An 18,002-nucleotide genomic window follows, 5' to 3' on the forward strand; every position below is an offset into this window, starting at 1 on the left:
GTCTGTCTGGGGTTATTAAAACCTTAGTCATGATGAATCCGTCCTGCAGGCTTTTCAGTAAGTGTTGTGAGTGTTGTAGGGGTGTGTCTGCATTTCTAATCATTGGTTATGTATTGCTCTTAAAACACAGTGGTATCAGTTTGGAACCAGATTCAGTTTTATAGCACTTCAAAAAGACCAGAGTCAAGTTTGCCTTCGTAGTATGGGATGGGATATTGTTATAAAATTCAATCTTGCAGTGGTATGGATAAAAATAGTATTTAAAAACACAAGTATAATGGAAAAAGTTTTTTTTTTTTTTAATTATCTCAAAAATCGAGGTGCATAAACCTTGTCTATCAATGTTGACGGTGTGGCTGGTAAGCGTTACATTTGAATAAAAATAGGTTCATTGTGAGAGAAATTTGCCATAAAATGTAAGATGTCTTACATTTCAGATATTATGAGTTGTCAGCCAAATATTTCAAGCAGATTTTTTTTTTACCCAAAAAAATAAAATAAAAAATTGTTGGATAATTCCCAACTTCAGATAGGAAAGTGATCGGCAGACGCCCTTGTTCCAGCCAATCAGATTGCGTGCCAACACCATAGACAGGGCCAACACAAGACCATTTCCTAAATAAGCGATGAATGAACCCCGTTCATGTTAATGACGTGACAACAGGTACTTCTGTATGCACAGCTGTTAAAGTGGACGATCGGCGCTTATCAACAAGGTAAATGTGTTGAATATCTGTAATGGACGTTGCATTATGCGATCACCAATATATTTGAGAAAGAAATATAAATATATTTATTATATAAAAATATTTTGCTGCTTTTAAACGTCAATTCCATCAAAACCGTTGGAATTAACTGCAACTAAAATCGAATTCACAGAAAGTGATGTGAAGTGACATTTTGATGAGTGACTGATATAATCACATTTACAAAAGTCTAAAAGAGCACGAGGTTGTGATTTGCAGGTACATGGATTGTTGCCACGTGCTCTATAAAGATTATTCCTGGAAGTTTCTGTAAGTGTTATGCGGAAAAAGATATACAGGAAACTCTGCCTAGATGTGGTGTGAATGAAAGTTTATAGATAAAAATGTTTTTGGAGCACATGGATCGACTTCCCCATACTTCTGGAAGCCTGACTCTTGCGTCCTAGACCGGGTTGCCAGGTGTGTCAAATACACCACAATATGTCCAATATTTAGATTTTGCACGTAAATATTGTAATCAACCGCATCTGAGTCATATTTCCATTAAAATATAGTGTACAGTTTACCTAAGACTGACTGAAAACTTAGAGACATTTAAATCTAATTTGTGTACTGTCTGTTGTTGGGGTGCTGCAGACTTGGCAACCCTGGTCCTGAAGAGTCACCACTCATGCAGTAGAATTTAGTATTATAATTTTGTTATAATCTATCTATCTGGTATCATTTTCTTTCAGGTAATATTTATATTGCAACAAATACAAGTGTGGCTTAAAATTGTTAAAATACCCAGGAACTGAAAATTAATGCAATTTTGTCTTTTGTGGGAATAAGTCAGTCTCAGTCTTGTTATTTCTATATACACAGACCACATGAACTTGCATTGTATTGTAGTCATGTCACATTAAAGCAGTCAACCATGCTTGTTATGTTGGTGAGGCGCATAGTTTTAACAGCTGGTGTGTTTTATGCTTGGCTTGTTATGTTATCTATTAATGGTTCTCATACTCTGGAATTAACCTGATGGTTAAGGTTGGTGTATTTAAGAAGTTAGATTTGTCATTTATACCACCTGAAGGCTGTAATTGTCATGGCTTCCCATGTCATTGTGTTAATGTTGAAGTGAGACAGGAGTGCTGCAGACCCGTAAACAAGCATTTTTAGCACTTAGACTTCCATTGTCCTTAATTCAGTGTTTTTTTTTATTTGTTTTGGGTTAAATGCCTGGAATAAGGTCTGTGCTTAACAAAAGTGCAAGATATTTTCACATTTTATTCTACAACTTAAAATACACAAGTAATGCATCCTTATGATTTTATTTTATCTTTTCTGATAGTAGGGCGATTGGCAGACGCCCTCATTCCAGCCAATCAGATGGCATTTCCCAAATAGGTGATGAACCCCGTTCAAGTAAATGACGTGACACAGATAGCCAACTTCTTTATGCACAGCTGCTAGTTACTAATTTTGCATAAAGATTGAAAGAGCTTAATGGAGGAAGCCATGTGACTATAATGTAGCATAAAACTTACTTTTAGCTTTCTACTTGTATTAAGGTTTCAAAATAGATCAAAATTATGTTAATTTATGAAGATTATCATAAATTTTAGTTGGTCACAGGGCTTATTTTCTACAATAATCCAAAAGCCAATGGAAAAGCATCTTAATTCATATATTGTTAATTCTGTGGATTTTACACCGTATCATTGTGGGCTTTTATCTTTTAGTCATAGTTTTGGAATGAGTTAAGAGCAGCATGGAAGTATTCCAGCTTCAGAGTCTGTCTGTGGACAATTGACTAAATGGGTGATGCTGTCCCATAATGCGCGAGCCCCAAATTAAGTTCTACTTCATTATATTGGATTCATGCATTATGTCTTCAAGTGACTGCAGTTTATTTACTAACTGCTGTTGTCTTAAATGTTAATCCAAAATAAAAAAAAAAGACAAAATCACTCACTTTAATTATTTAATTTCTGAACACCTACAAATCTGAAACCTGATTTATTCATGCTACACTTTACAGAGATCTATAGAGGAAACATGCCTTCAGTTCCATCCAACAAAGAGAACGACGGTCCTACCTGCCCTTTTGCTGGCAAGAAGACCACTGGTAGGAATGGCGTTGAGAAGTTGGTTTCAGATGATGTAGACAGACCTCTACAGCTAAATAGAGAAACTGAAGCCACTGACCCAAAATGGATTCGTCCGGACCTGCCAAGTAGATGTACCTGGAAACCAGGAATGTCTCTTGAAAGTTCCCCTCACAAATACTTCCCCAGGTGATAATGCTTAATGATCACTCACTTTGTAATTCTGACCAAAAATCACACGATACTTTAAATCAAGTGACAGGGAAATGGCTCATGCTTAGAAAGCTGAGCCCACCAAAAGAGCACTTCTGTGTTCTTCTCGGGGATATGTCACTCACATGACTATGCAACAGTAACAAACAACAACCATCAAATGATCCAATCAATTCTTTGTTATTTTTATTGTTTTTATTTTTTTTAATTTACACTGTCACAAAATGACCTTTGTAACTATATAACTATAATTGTAACTAGCTTTCTGTCCCCCAATATACTGTTATGAGTATTTATTTTGTCCTCCTTTAACCACACTGCAGGACAAAAGCTGAGAAGATTCTACCCAACATCCTGGATATGATTGGAGACACACCACTGGTCCGCATAAACAAGATCTCTAAGACTTTTGGACTAAAATGTGAACTTTGTAAGTGATTCATTCACATTAGTACTTTTGAACAGTTCTAAATAAATTACACTAAAAGTCAATATCATTTTATCACTAAACTGCAGTGTTTTGAAATCTCACAACAGACCTGGAAGAGAAGACAATGCTGAATAAAATCATAGTTTTTGCTATTTTTGGACCAAAATGTATTTTCAATGCTTAAAAAAAATTCTAACTGACCCTCTGATGTCACATGGACTACTTTGATGATGTTTTTCTTACCTTTCTGGACATGGACAGTATACCGTGCACACAATTTCAATGGAGGGACAGAAAGCTCTCGGACTTAATCTAAAATATCTTAAACTGTGTTCTGAAGATAAACGGAGGTCTCACGGGTTTGGAACGACATAAGGGTGAGTTATTAATGACATAATTTTGATTATTGGGTGAACTAACCCTTTAAGATTTGAGCTCGGTCTGTAATTAACTAATTCTCTAGTATGAAGTCATTGTAGAAAGAGTCCATTGCCGAGGATGCCATGATTTCCAAAAATTCTCAAGATCTGTTGAGAAAAACCTCATCTACATCTTGGATGGCCTGAGGGTGAGTACATTTTCATTCTTTTGTTAACTATTCCTTCAACTCTCAACTCAACACACCACAGGTAAATTGGATATGCTGGGGCAGGAGCCGGCACAGGAGGCACTATTACCGGTGTTGCCCGCAAACTGAAGGAGAAATGCCCAAATATTAAGGTAGACACTGATTGTCCCTAAGATCTGATGAATAGCAATTTTGTGAAATTAAAACCTCATTTCATCCCATTTCATTTAATCTTCATCTTAACATTTCACCCAGAAAGACAATAATGGAAGAGTAAACTGGATATACAGTAATAACTGGAAGAGTAAACCACATAATGTTGAATTGTAATAAAATCATATAAGCTGCAGTTGTATTAGTCACTCAGACATTAAGTAACTAGGCAACACTGAAAATGAGACTTGACTTATTTGAAGTGTCTGTGTTTTGGTAGATTGTTGCGGTGGACCCGAGGGCTCGAACCTCGCTGAGCCTGATGAGCTGAACCGGACGGACAAAACCCAGTATGAGGTGGAGGGCATCGGATATGACTTTATACCCACCGTCTTGGATAGATCTGTGAGAGACTCTATATAAGTCTGCAGGTTGAAATATGTCTAATGTCCTTAATAAATTGCATGTGATAGGACTCTTTAGCTCACACATTTAAACATTTATTTTCAAAAAAATTATGTTTGGATAATAAAGTAAACCTTAGTTGCTTCAGACCATTAAGTGTTCATCTTGAAATTTTACTAACAATATCAAAGTTATTCTCACATTTACTTAAAAATAATATGAAAATATTTCACAGAAAAAAGAAGACACATAAACCATGTTCTGAAGGTGGACGTTTGTACAATTATATAATATATATATATATATATCAGAGGACAGTAGGCATGTTGTAGATTGTGTGCAAGAGGCTTTTCAGCAAAGGTTTGATCATGTTAATCATTTAGAGAATTTTGAAACTTGTGTATCAAATATGATAAAGTAGGTAAAAAAGTATTTACTAAATATTTTTCTAAAATAAATGATACTGTTAAGGGTGTTTTGGTTTGGTTGTTTTGTTTTTTGTTCTGATGTTATACATCCTGGTATTGCTATTTAGTTTTTTACCTCTAGATGGCAGTTGAAATCTAGTTTTGGTTTACAGTGGTTGGGAGACAGCAGGCAGTTCATGTACAAATCAAACACATTGTGTTTCTATTTCAGTTGGTTGACAAATGGTACAAATCCAAAGATGAGGAATCATTTGCTATGGCCCGAATGCTTATAAGAGATGAAGGGCTGTTATGTGGTAAGCACATTATTCTTTATTAACATGCTCTCTAACTTAAATAATATCTTAAATTGTGGCTTAATGTCTTTGAAAAGTAATATCATGATTGTAGTAGATTTTTGTAAGTATATACCGCATCTTTTGTCTTTGTTGTCAGGGGGGAGCTCAGGCACTGCCATGGCGGCTGCAGTAAAGTTAGCCAAAGAGCTGAAGGAGGGACAGCGCTGTGTCGTGATTCTGCCAGACTCCATTCGCAACTACATGTAAGGAGAAATTAGAGAGATGCACAAGATTTGGCTGCAAGCTTATTCAGCTTCAGTTTTTCCAGGGAACACAAAATAATAAAATTTATTCTTTAATGCACCGTAAGCAGCTTTTGTTGAAAGCATCTACCAAATGCATGAATATAAAATATTTTCTCACCCTTGATTTTGGCTATTTTCCACAAAGACAGCTGGCTTTACAAAAGCTTGGTTCAGTCTGAAGCAATGGATGTTAGTCATCATTTTGTGTTTAAAATCTGCTCTTTAATTTAAGGTCCAAGTTCTTGAGTGACAAGTGGATGTTCCAGAAGGGCTTTCTGAGAGTAGAAGACATTATGGTGAATAAACCCTGGTGAGCAGATGATCATTTTGTCACTTAAGATTTAGTGTGTATACATGAGACTGGGACTATCTGTCACACTTTTATTGGTAATTTATTTATTTGGTATTTGTAATAAGGTACGTTTCATTTTAGAAGTAAATTTCTATGTAGGCATAAATCTTAAAACAACATAAAAACAGAACATTGTCACACTGCACATTCTTAAAAATGAAGGTTTGTTATTGGCATTTAGTTCCATGAAGAATCTTTAACATCCATATAAACTTTCCATTGCACAAAAGGTTCTATATAGTGGAAAAAGGCTCATTGGATTAAAAAAAATTCTTCGTACTAAGTTTATTTTTTTAACCGATCGCTAAAAGTTTCCAAAATAGTTATTTTATGTCATCACTGTGAAACCCCCATTTTGAAAATTTTAAGAGTGTTTGGGGAAAGTTGTCACAATGCAGATTGTCATTTTATAAGCTATCCAGCAAAATGTAAACATTAAAAAAATTATTAAAACTGCAAAACAATTAACGAACAGCACAACATTTAAGCAATGATATTGGGCGGCAGATGCTGAAATTAATTAAAGACAAGCATTTTAAATACTACCTATCCTGAACCCTGATTAATGAAAACTACTCTTGTCCTGTGATTCTGTGAACCCTCTTGATTATATAGTTGACCCATATCTGAGTTTTTTTTTTAATCTTGATGATATTGTAATAAAATGAATCTATATATATATATATATATATATATATATATATATATATATATATATATATATATATATATATATATATTTAAAAGCGTTTTTAGCTAGGTGTTTGAAACATCTCTGTGGAAAACACTATTCATACATTTTCATATTTTAACTTTTCACACATACTGTAAATATGACAACTTCATGTGGTGAAAGCTAGCCTAATTTTCCTTTTATATTAAATATATATTCCAATTATATTATTGAACATTAATACAATGTGCAGGCATTTAGAACCTGAGCAGCCTCTCGTTTTCGGTTCTGTGTTCATTCTTAATTTTTATTCATCCTTCATTCAATTCCTTCCAGGTGGTGGAATCTGAAATTACAAAGTCTAAACCTTTGTGCTCCACTAACTGTGCTGCCCACAGTCACATGCCAAAAAACCATCAAAATCTTGAAAGAAAAGGGCTTTGACCAGGCACCTGTCGTAGATGAATCTGGGTGAGCAATACATGCAACAAATAAAATTTTAATCAGCATTAAAATGGTGATAATCTCACTGTAATTGTCATCAGCACTTACTGTATTAAAGGTATATAGTCTTTCTAATTGAACATGATTAAAAGTGTGGAGAGGAATTTAGTTTTGTTTGGCTTTCTCTCTGCAGACTGATTCTGGGAATGGTGACCCTGGGAAACATGCTTGCCTCTGTACTTGCAGGAAAGGTCAAGCCCTCTGACCCTGTCAGCAAAGTGCTCTACAAACAGTTCAAGCAGGTGAGCCTAGTGCAGGTCTTACAGAAAGGATATTTTGAGCTCACTCACTCAATCTGACATTACTTCCTCCATTTTGCCTGTTTTAGATTCGTCTAACTGACAATCAAAAAAAAAAAAAAAAGCTGTCTCGGATCTTAGAAACGGATCATTTTGCCCTCGTGGTCCATGAGCAGATTCAGTGTGAGTGTTAATTCTGACATATTGAAGCACTTGACCGGATTATGTGCTCTCGATTGTTTTACAAAAGCGCATTAGTGAGTGAGTGAGTGAAATGACATTCAGCCAAGTATGGTAACCCATACTCAGAATTTGTGCTCTGCATTTAACCCATCCGAAGTGCACACACACAGAGCAGTGAACACATACACACACACACATACACAAACACACTGTGAACACACACCCGGAGCAGTGGGCAGCCATTTATGCTGCGGCGCCCGGGGACCAGTTGGGGGTTCGATGCCTTGCTCAAGGGCACCTAAGTCGTGGTATTGAAGGTGGAGAGAGAACTGTACATGCACTCCCCCACCCACAATTCCTGCCGGCCCGGGACTCGAACTCACAACCTTTCGATTGGGAGTCCGACTCTCTAACCATTAGGCCACGTCTTCCCTCTCATTAGCTATGTATGCAAGGAAAATTCAGATGTAGGAAAACTAAATTCCAAAAAAACGTTGACTTTACGTTAATATTCTTGTAAGGGCAATATCATATACAGTATGCTTTATTTATCTTTGAGGTTCACTTAGAATGGTTTAGCATGGCACAAAGTTGACATAGGAATAGAGTTTATAAATTCAGAGTTAATGTGAAAAGTGAGGTTTTGATAACTTGTACTGTATGTTGTTATGTGTTTCTCCTTCTTTTGGTCCTGTCTCTTGTTTATTGCCTTGTTTTCCCCCATGTATTTATAGCCCTCAGTTTTCATTTGTAGTTATCCTTTCTTTTTTTTTTCTTCTTTCTTTTATAACACATTTTAAAAGATACAATACAATAAAGCCCAAGAGTCATAAGATAAGGAGATTTTAAAAAAGGTAAAGTAATTTTTTTTATCGATCTATAAAATTACATAAAATTAAAAATTATTTGACAGAAATAAAACTTATGACCAAAATACAGATGAGTACATGTAGAACTTTAGATCTCAAAAGATCCAGTAAAGTCACAACAAGGTCTGACCAAAATTGCCTTGTCCTTCTGGTGGTGCTGTGCACTTTAGCCACGGTACACTCAAGAAGAGCAATATCCAACAGATACAGTAGGACATTCAAGTAGACATAGCTGGGGTAGATGAATCAAACCATAGATTCAAGACAACTTTTTTTAGCAGCAGTAGGAGCAGCTGAGAGAATCCTCCTTTGATTAGCAGACAGTGACAGTAGTTGTCCATTCTCATCATAATAGATGTTGGTTAGCTTTAGCTGTCCCTGTACTGCAAGGAACACGTCTATAGTGAGGTGTTCCTAATTAAAATGAAAGCAATACCCTGTTTTTCTCAACATTAAATACTTAAATGTCTCATTTTGAAATTGTGTTATTCCAAAATTTCAAAATCAGAATTTTCAACAACAGATTGTATTGAAATATGGCAACCGATCATATTTTCTTTCATGCATTTTGAGAACTGCTGACTCTCAGCAATTCGGCATGATATAAAAATTCACACAGTGTATTTTGTAAATTCCTATTAGAGATCTTCATGTGAATGATTCACCATGTTTCATTAAAAAAATTTAAGCATTATCTTTCATTAAAAAAAAATTCTTCCATTGAGAAAGATTCTGTTTCAGTGTTACTACTTGTAATCATTTTGATTATATTCAAACACTGTGGCTTGTGTTCAAGACCCTGCCACGAATATATTTTCTTAACAAAATGAATACAAGCTAGATCAAAATTTGGAGGATAATTTATTTCCAGGGTCTGATTGCCCAGCAGCCACATCACATATTGGTGTAAATCACCTAATTTTTGTTATTGGATGAGCTACTGAATAAAAGCGCAATGCAGGAAACATATCACAGCTACTATGGGGGAGAAAAAAGGGAGAAAGAGGAGAGCTTCCAGCAACTAAATTTCGGGGCTGAGGAGGTAGTTCCATTGAGTTTGTCTGTTTTTTTTTTGTTTTTTTTAAATAATCCTTTATCTTTATTTTATTTTTATTTGGGTTTTTTTGTTTTGAATTTCATCTTAATTGAACACTGGGGCCGGTTTCACAGACGGGGTTTAGAAGAAAGCAAGGATTAGATCAGAGTTCAATTAAGACATTTAAGCAACTTTTATAAACGTGCTTAAAAAAAAAAACATTACTGGTGTGCATCCTGAGACAAAACAAAGACGTTGATATATTTTATGATCAGAAAATTCAAGTTTCTTTCAGTTGAGACAGCTCATAGGATTGTGAGTGCAGCCAGAGTTTTTAATCTTTGTATCTATGAGGTCTTATCCTCCTGATCTCGTACACACTTAGCAATGAAAGGATGATGAGATGTTTGGCTAAATTTGCTGCTCTGTTTTTTCAGATCTGACTGATGGATCTTCCACTCAAAAGCAAATGGTGTTTGGAGTGGTGACAGCCATCGATCTCCTCAACTTTGTGACGGCTCGAGAGAAAAGAGAGAGATAGATATCAGAATCAACTGATGAATACTGAAGGCATTAGAGCACTTCCTGCCTCAATCTGAATATGATGCACTACGAGGAATCATAACATTAGAGCTATAGATGTCATGTGGCTATTTCACCTAAATTTGGGCAGTAGGGTTGGGTGGCACTGCTTCTTAAAATTATATTTCTGATTTCATAGCCAATAACTATGTTAACATTTAAAAATGTTGTTAACAATTATTAACTAATTTTAACAAATTTACAATGATGTTTAAAGGCACCAGAACAGGGTATAAAATTACGGTTTTAATAATAATTAACTTTACTGGATAGAAATCATTATTGGCCATAGATATGTATTTTGCTGTGTATTATTCCAAAACTATTTTAGTCAGTGTGACAATTATTGTGGTTTGTGTTCTTGCATATTTTGGACAAACAGTGCTGACAAAAAGTCAGTGTCTCACTGTATTCTGTGCTATAGCTGCGTCTGTCACAAAACAAGTGATTTTACTCTGTATTTTCATTTTGGTTGCTTAATGTGAGTAATATTTGACATATATGTCACCACATGTAGTTGTAGGCACCTCTGATTTATGTAGATGATGGTGTAGTTGATAAAATTAAGTTTACTTAGTACTGTAAATGTTGTTTATAAATTTGCTTTCATTACTCTAGCCTTCTTATTGCATTATATAAAAAGTTGGTACATTACAAAGAATAAAGTAAATGCCATTTTAAAAATCCTCTCCTAATTGAATTTGTCGCAGTAAAAGAATAAACAATGTAAGGGAATCCATAAACAGTTATAGAAGATACATGCTAGATAATGAAGTTTGCTTCTTTTCTCCAGACTTGATATAAAATATCCTTTCTTAACTCACACTCTTTTAATAGTTATGTTCATGCTTCAGTCCACTGACAAAAAGTTTCCAACAAAAGCTGCTGACTGAGCCGAAACCTGGCCAAAGATTAAACCACCCATCCGGTGGCCTGGACACCCATCCTCACTCCACTGGCTCGGCTGGGGTCTGTTTGCCAAGGCAGTCGAGTCTGTGGTATGGAAAAAGGGCCTTGCTGGTAGTTTACAGTTAAGCCTCACCAGCGTGCCAGGTGAAGCCCCCAGGATTACCCTAATGCTGCCGCACGTACCAGAGAGGAAGTCATTACATCTGCCATTGGAATTATGGCTTCAGTCAGACTGATAGTAGTTATGTTAAATACTCCACACACAAAACCTTTGCTAAGCCATTTCACTGAACATATGTGTCAGTGCACTTTCTATATATGCTATTAAACCACGACAGTGGGGAAAAAAGCAGCAGTTTGTAATCTACCAAAAGTGTATAGAACATTCATATTGATTTTATTTGTCATATTTTGTTAGCTTTATCTTTTTTCTTATTTTATTTACTGACCCTCGTGCCATGAGTCTCCTGTATCAAATTTAATATGACAAATTCCTATGGCATTTAAATGATCAACATGATCAAACTTTGCTGAAAACCTGTTGCACACAATCTACTACACGTCTTCTGTTGTCTGATTTGATTGTATCAATGTACAAACATCCACCATGAGGTTTTTGTTCATGTGTCTTTTTTTCTGTGAAATTTTAACTGATATTTATATAGTAAAAATAAAAATAAAATTGATATTGTTAGTAATATTTCAAGATTAACACTGGACTGAAGTAACTTTTATTTTATTACACGTTAAAATGTGAGTATCAAATATGATCCATAAGGCTTTTGAGGAACATTATTTGTTCCATTGTATTGAATTGCATTATATGTTTTGATCATCTTTTAAACATTATTTTACTAAGACATTACTGGGAGATTTAGAGTGAAACCTGATATTTAAATCATTTTATGTAAGTAGTCTGCTATACTGTTATAAAGATCTCAGTGATTTACATTACAAGCTATCAGAATTACATCTAACGTTTTGGCCATATAAAATATTTGCAACAATTTTTTGCTTTTGGGTCTCTAAATAAAACTGAGCTGTTTCTTCCTCCATTTTCTCACTACAGTATATCATACTATGAGTCATAAAAGCCAGAAGTATCAATTATTATTACTCAACAAAAAATTCATTACATTTTAAAAACACATACTGATAGTACTGATGTCTAGGCTTATTCGGCAAAGCATGGCAATTTGACTCATGTGTTACATTCCCCAGACTAGTCCCTCTCTTTATGTGGTCCATGATTTGTATTCTGTAGTAACATGAAAATTATCAAAAATGGATCTTTTGGGTCAGCTTCTAAATAATTTTCCAGACTAACTTTTCACATGTACTTTTTAGTAAAGCTTCAATTTTGAGGAGGAAATATGCTTCTGAAGACATGTACTTGTAGTCAGGGCTAAGAAACATTTGGTGAAACAATTAAGACTATAACACACCATTGGTAATGATCTGTGGCCACATCACTTCATCTGTATGGTCTGGTTTGTTTTGGTAGGCATTTATTTTCCGGTGATTACTTGCCAGCAGGGAACTACCGGGAGCCATTCAGGGCCAGACTGTCATTCTCAGGTCAGTGTACACCCCACCGATTCTGCTGACAGCACTGTTCCCACCATGAGATAATGCCATTCCAAAGAGATCCACTTGTAAGCCTCTCTTTCTGCAGCACAGGTATATAACCAGCAGCTTGCCTTCACTGGGAACGGCGCACATCATTGGGATCTTTGCCTACTGTACCAGCCTCTATCAGCCTCCTCATACCTGCCTTCAGTCCACATCATCTTGAAAAATTTCCTATTTTCAGGTGCAAATAGTCACAATCAGGTTGAAAATTTCCAGTCTACTTTTAGCTAATCCAAGCTGCGAATTTCCAAGCCTGACATTATGGATATTGCCATCCAACATCCCTGGTTTAGACGCACCGTGGGCTACCCCACCCGCCTCTTCGACCAGTACTTTGGAGAAGGCCTGTTCGACTATGACATCTTTCCCTTCGCTGCCTCAAGTATCAGCCCTTACTATCGACACTCACTCTTCCGCAGCTTGCTGGACTCCTCCAACGCGGGCATCTCTGAGGTAATGACCTGCTTCACTGTGAATTTAGAAGATTTAGATTTAGAATCGTAAAATGCCACTGTTGATTCAAGCCCAACAGGGGTTGTTTATCATTAAATAAATGCATTAAGTCATCTTTGTGACAAAGAGCATATAAAGAATTAGTATCACCTCAAAGTGAAGTATATTGTGGAGGTAAAACTCAAACATTTAATGCTACAAGGTTTCCAGAAAATACATTTTAGAGTATTTCCTTACAGACTCCAGGAATTAAATTGCAAATAAGACCAATAAAAAAAAAGAAAAATTAAACTGAAAAATAATGCCTAATTTTGACAAAAGACAAACCAGAGCCAGGCTTAAAGGGAGAAATTAACAAACTGGAGAATGCAACACTGTAAGAGAGAGAGAGAGAGCAGTAGAAAAAAAGTATAGTGTCCATGGAGAAAATTACCAGTACCCCTTTCTCTTAAGTTTACAGAAAAGAATTAAGAAAGAAATTAAGTAACATAGCCTACTATTCATCTAATGTTGAAAAAACCAGTGATATATCATTTATGAATCATATCCAGCTAGATTTTATTTTTCATTAATTTGTGGCAATAGTTTTATTTCTTTTTTTTATGAAATAATCTAAAAACCTTATGTATTCTTAGCAGCAAGCAACACCACACTGATGAAACTGCATTGTGCCATTTCTCCAGGTGAGGTCTGACAGAGACAAATTCACAGTGTACCTGGATGTGAAACATTTCTCTCCTGATGAGCTCAATCTCAAGGTGACAGATGACTATGTGGAGATCCAGGGCAGGCATGCAGAAAGACAGGTGAGGTCACAGCTCATTCAGACATGACATGAAATGTGTTCAATAAGTATGTTTGCAATAAGAAACTTACAATGAAATTTAATTAACCATCCAAATATTCTCATCAATTGCTATACTGATTTTTCTAATAATGGAAGTAATCTAGTATTTGACTTGTACAGTTGTGAATCATTAAATAATTGAACTCTTGTTTGAATAATGATTTATTTACAGTACTTTAGTTTGTTTTACATCAAGATGATCAGTGTACAGTGAACTATGTAACAGTATAGCAGTATAATACTTAGTGTATGCTAATAAACTGTGTGTTTATCCCCATAGTTACTATTTCAGTATTATGGATTTATTTGCATGTTTCAGTAGCCTTAAGGGAAGCACAAATGAGGAATAATTGAGCCAATATCTCTGAATGTTTGTGTCAGATTGATGTCATTTTTGCGTTTTGGAGTCCCTAAAAACAAGTGAAGGGCTTGTGGGTAATCTTTCCAGGGATTTATTGGTAGAGTGTTTTAAAATGACTTGACCTAAAGCTGTTGTTTTGTCTGACCTGATCAGCAGCATACATGAAATCCTGGTAACTGTTTGGGCAGTGCTTGTTGAACTGTACTGATACATACACAGCAGTATATGGGCTCAAATCAACACTAATGTAATCAGGATCAAACTAATCTAAATCTAATCTAAAAGTCAAATGTATAATTTCATATTTGTGATAAAAGAGTAAACTGATTTGCCACAAGATTCTGATTTAGTAAAAAATGAATGGATCATGCAATAGTAATGCATTAACTAACATTAACTATTAACATGAGGAATTACCTTTACATTGATAATATATAATTATAATTTATATTAATTAAATATGGATTTTATATGCATGTCTTTATAAAATAGTACTTGAAAGTGGATTTACTAAAAGATTTACTAAAATAGGGATTCTATTTAGATTCTTATTCTAACAGTAATAAAATTCCTTCCTATTTATACACATTTATTCAACATTACAATAATTTGGCCGATTTTAATCTTTCCTGAAAATATTTCAAAACCTTCCTACCACACTGAGTTTTCCAACAATAGAACAGGCACATCTTCAGGTCAACTAAGAGCAAATAGTGAGTGTTTGCTCAGGTCATGAGGTGAAGAGCTACAGTTGTAATATCTCTGCTGTCTGTACAAGATGGGTTTATGAAAATGTATGTAGCCTTTTCCTTAATATTTGTTGTTTGGCTCCTCAGGATGATCACGGCTACATCTCCCGTGAGTTCCGCCGCCGCTACCGTCTGCCTTCTAATGTGGACCAGTCTGCTATCACCTGCACACTATCTGCTGATGGCCTGCTTACTCTTTGTGGACCCAAGACTGGTGGCATAGAGGCTGGTCGTGGAGATCACACCATCCCTGTTACCCGGGAGGACAAGACCAACTCAGGCTCCTCCTCTTAGACGGGTCTCTACCCACAGCCAGGTGGCGGTATAGAGGTGTGAGTGGGGCTCACAGGGGGCTTTCATTTCAGAGGGCATCTAAAGGTGGATTTAAGCAAATCCTCTATTTATTTATGATTAAATAAGCCCTTCCTCCCATTTCCACTTTAAAGGGTGCCAGTGTATATTTGACTTAATACCTTCTTTCATTAGACTACACTAGCTAATAATCTCCATAATCCACTATGATTGTTTTCAATTTTAATGACACACAGGAAATGGATCAGGATGATTGGCTGAGGGTCTCATTTCTTAATCAAGCCTCGCTCCTTTCTAGTCAGATGATAAATTGCAAACAGTCATTGCTCAGATTTTTTACCATTCTGGTGATATAGGCTACAATAAGAGAACATTATTTAAAAGTATAATCATTTATTGTATAGGATAAGAAAGCTGGAGAACTTATGCTCCAAGAAACCTTGGAGAGCTTGGTTAATCCAAGGGAGATTCCATCACTAATCATACCTCGGCCTCCTTCCTCGCCTGTGTCATGACCTCTTTTCTAGACTTCTCTTGTCATTGACTTTTTCTTGTCTTGTAGGGTTTAGCCCTGTTCTACTTATTACTGACTCCTCAGGGGTCTACTAAAAGTGATTAAATATAAATAAATAAAGTTGTACCATTAACCATTAAGAAAATCTTGTTTGTTGTATTTTTGCTATGTAATACTAGTCACAACATACATCATACACTGAAAAAAAAAAGGTAACCTAAAAATGGTAACATCTATATATCGCTGCATCAGCCTAAATACGTAATTTATACCAGCAAATATACTTTTTGCAGAGTAAAATTAAGCCACATATCACTAGCTAGCTGATTTAAATGTATATTATTGTGGAGATTTTGAATGATGCACATATGTTTATAACTACAAATAAGAAAGACATATCCAGATTTTTTATAAAATGGAGAGAACTGGTATCTGAAACAACCCAAAATGTCCCCTCTATTTTTCAAACATCTACTCTTTGTGATAGGGACTACAGATGGATTATCTGTTGATTGGTTTTCATTCAGTTGGGGTACTGTTAATATGTGTTTTAGTATATAAATTAACTCTAAGACAAAATATTGTTCCATATTGCTGTATCAGTACATTAATCTGTACCAACAAGACTAATTTAATGGATTAAATTGCATTTTACCAATTTTTTGTTTACATTGTATGACTAATGCACTGAAAAATAAAACAAGCATGAGATTTTGTAAAATTTACTTTAAAAAGAAAAAACATTTTAACATTTAAAAAATATGAAGTAAATATGAACACTGAACCTACCCTGAAACCTAACCTTCATCCATGTAATTACCTTAAACTACCTATTACTTTGTTAGGTATATTTTAATTACATATACTTTTTAATAAACAAATAAATAAATAAATAAAAAAGCAACGCCTAGTTTTTTTTGTGCCATTAAGTTTAAGCTTTGACTAAAAAGTTTTTCTTCAAATTACACATTTATGGCTTCCTCTGATATGAATATATTTTTTCTTACAAAAACGCATTGAGTCACTACAGCAGGCCTTTGTTCACCTCCCGGAGCCATGTGAGACCGTGCCGTGTTTTTTATGGAAGGACGCTTTTCATTTCACTTCTTTTGGACTGAAGGAATGCATCACCTGCTGACGGCAATGATAGAGCTTGAACGATCAAAGACATTTTTTTTTATATAACTCTGATAACATTTTTGGGTGAACTAACCCTTTAAATTAAATTCTAAACAAGTACATATTGTGAAAATTGATGTCTTTGGGTGTCTGCAATACTTCCGTGAATGGACCGATCATAATGAGTATAATTTCTCTAGAGATTCCTTCAAACTTACTTGGCAAGTAGGAACATTTCTGGGATGCAGAGTCATATGGGGGAGTGTGTCTCCGTGATTTTCTGGACTCCACAGAAGGACTGTCAAGGGTTTGATCCTCTATTTCCAACTTTTTCAAATGCTTCACCTGTGAGTATTTATATGCTGTAGTCTTAAGCTGACAGGCAGCAGAAGCTGAGCATGTGTATGTGTCAAGTGTGATAAGATCATCCTCCAGAGGCAGCACTGTCCCCTAAGGAGTGTGACATGGATCTTTTAGCCACTTACTTCCCAGTTTATTTTGCTACAATGCTTGATGCTTCATTACTCTTTCAGCTCTTCATTACTCTAACAGCAGGCAGTAGATAGCAGAAAAGTGGTTGAAGCTACTGTTCTGAAGAGACTGAATAAAGAGGCATGTTTAAGTCAATGTGAAGAAGCAAAATAAATAAATACAACATTTAAAATGCATGAAAATACACTTAATTAGCATCTCCTCCCCTACACTGAAAAGTGGTAACACCTAAATTAACAGGTTTTAAGTTTTTAAGGAAAAATATTACTTAATATCAGGTTACCACTTTTTGCAGTGTGCTACATGCAGAAAAGAGTTCCAAGCTTTTGAGCCAGAAACTTTTCATAATTGGTTTTAATGAGGCGTTAAGCAGAAGTTTAATTCTATAATGGGATATTCCTTAGATCATTCTCTGCATTTGTAAATAAGTCTGGGTTATCATTTAAACGGGTCATGAACCGAGAAATCAAAAGTCCCTTGATTTTTTGACATATAAGAGGTCTGTGTTCTATAAAAACATCCTGTACGTTTTAGCATAAATCAGCCTATACTGAAGCAAATCTGCCAATTATTACAGGTTGTGGAATACGCCACTTTAT

The 18,002-nt window shown here is 35.4% G+C and overlaps 1 protein-coding gene, 1 long non-coding RNA gene and 1 pseudogene across 2 annotated transcripts; all 3 read left to right on the forward strand.

Moving 5' to 3' along the window:
• The first annotated feature begins 596 nt into the window (after positions 1–596).
• LOC132142487 (uncharacterized) lies at positions 597–3,440 on the forward strand. The gene is made up of 3 exons (XR_009434076.1): positions 597–716; positions 2,731–2,986; positions 3,334–3,440. It is a non-coding gene; the product is annotated as an uncharacterized LOC132142487 (long non-coding RNA).
• Positions 3,441–3,904: 464 nt separating this feature from the next.
• Positions 3,905–10,158, forward strand: LOC132141664 (cystathionine beta-synthase-like; annotated as a pseudogene).
• A 2,467-nt stretch (positions 10,159–12,625) lies between these two features.
• Positions 12,626–15,937, forward strand: cryaa (crystallin, alpha A). The gene is made up of 3 exons (XM_059551566.1): positions 12,626–13,009; positions 13,693–13,815; positions 15,054–15,937. Exons 1-3 carry the CDS (start codon positions 12,818–12,820, stop codon positions 15,258–15,260), a joined length of 522 nt encoding a protein of 173 aa, XP_059407549.1. The 5' UTR covers positions 12,626–12,817; the 3' UTR covers positions 15,261–15,937.
• The last annotated feature ends 2,065 nt before the right edge of the window (positions 15,938–18,002 follow it).

The sequence above is a fragment of the Carassius carassius genome, chromosome 6, assembly GCF_963082965.1.
Source record: "Carassius carassius chromosome 6, fCarCar2.1, whole genome shotgun sequence".
In the NCBI taxonomy this organism is placed as follows: domain Eukaryota; kingdom Metazoa; phylum Chordata; class Actinopteri; order Cypriniformes; family Cyprinidae; genus Carassius; species Carassius carassius.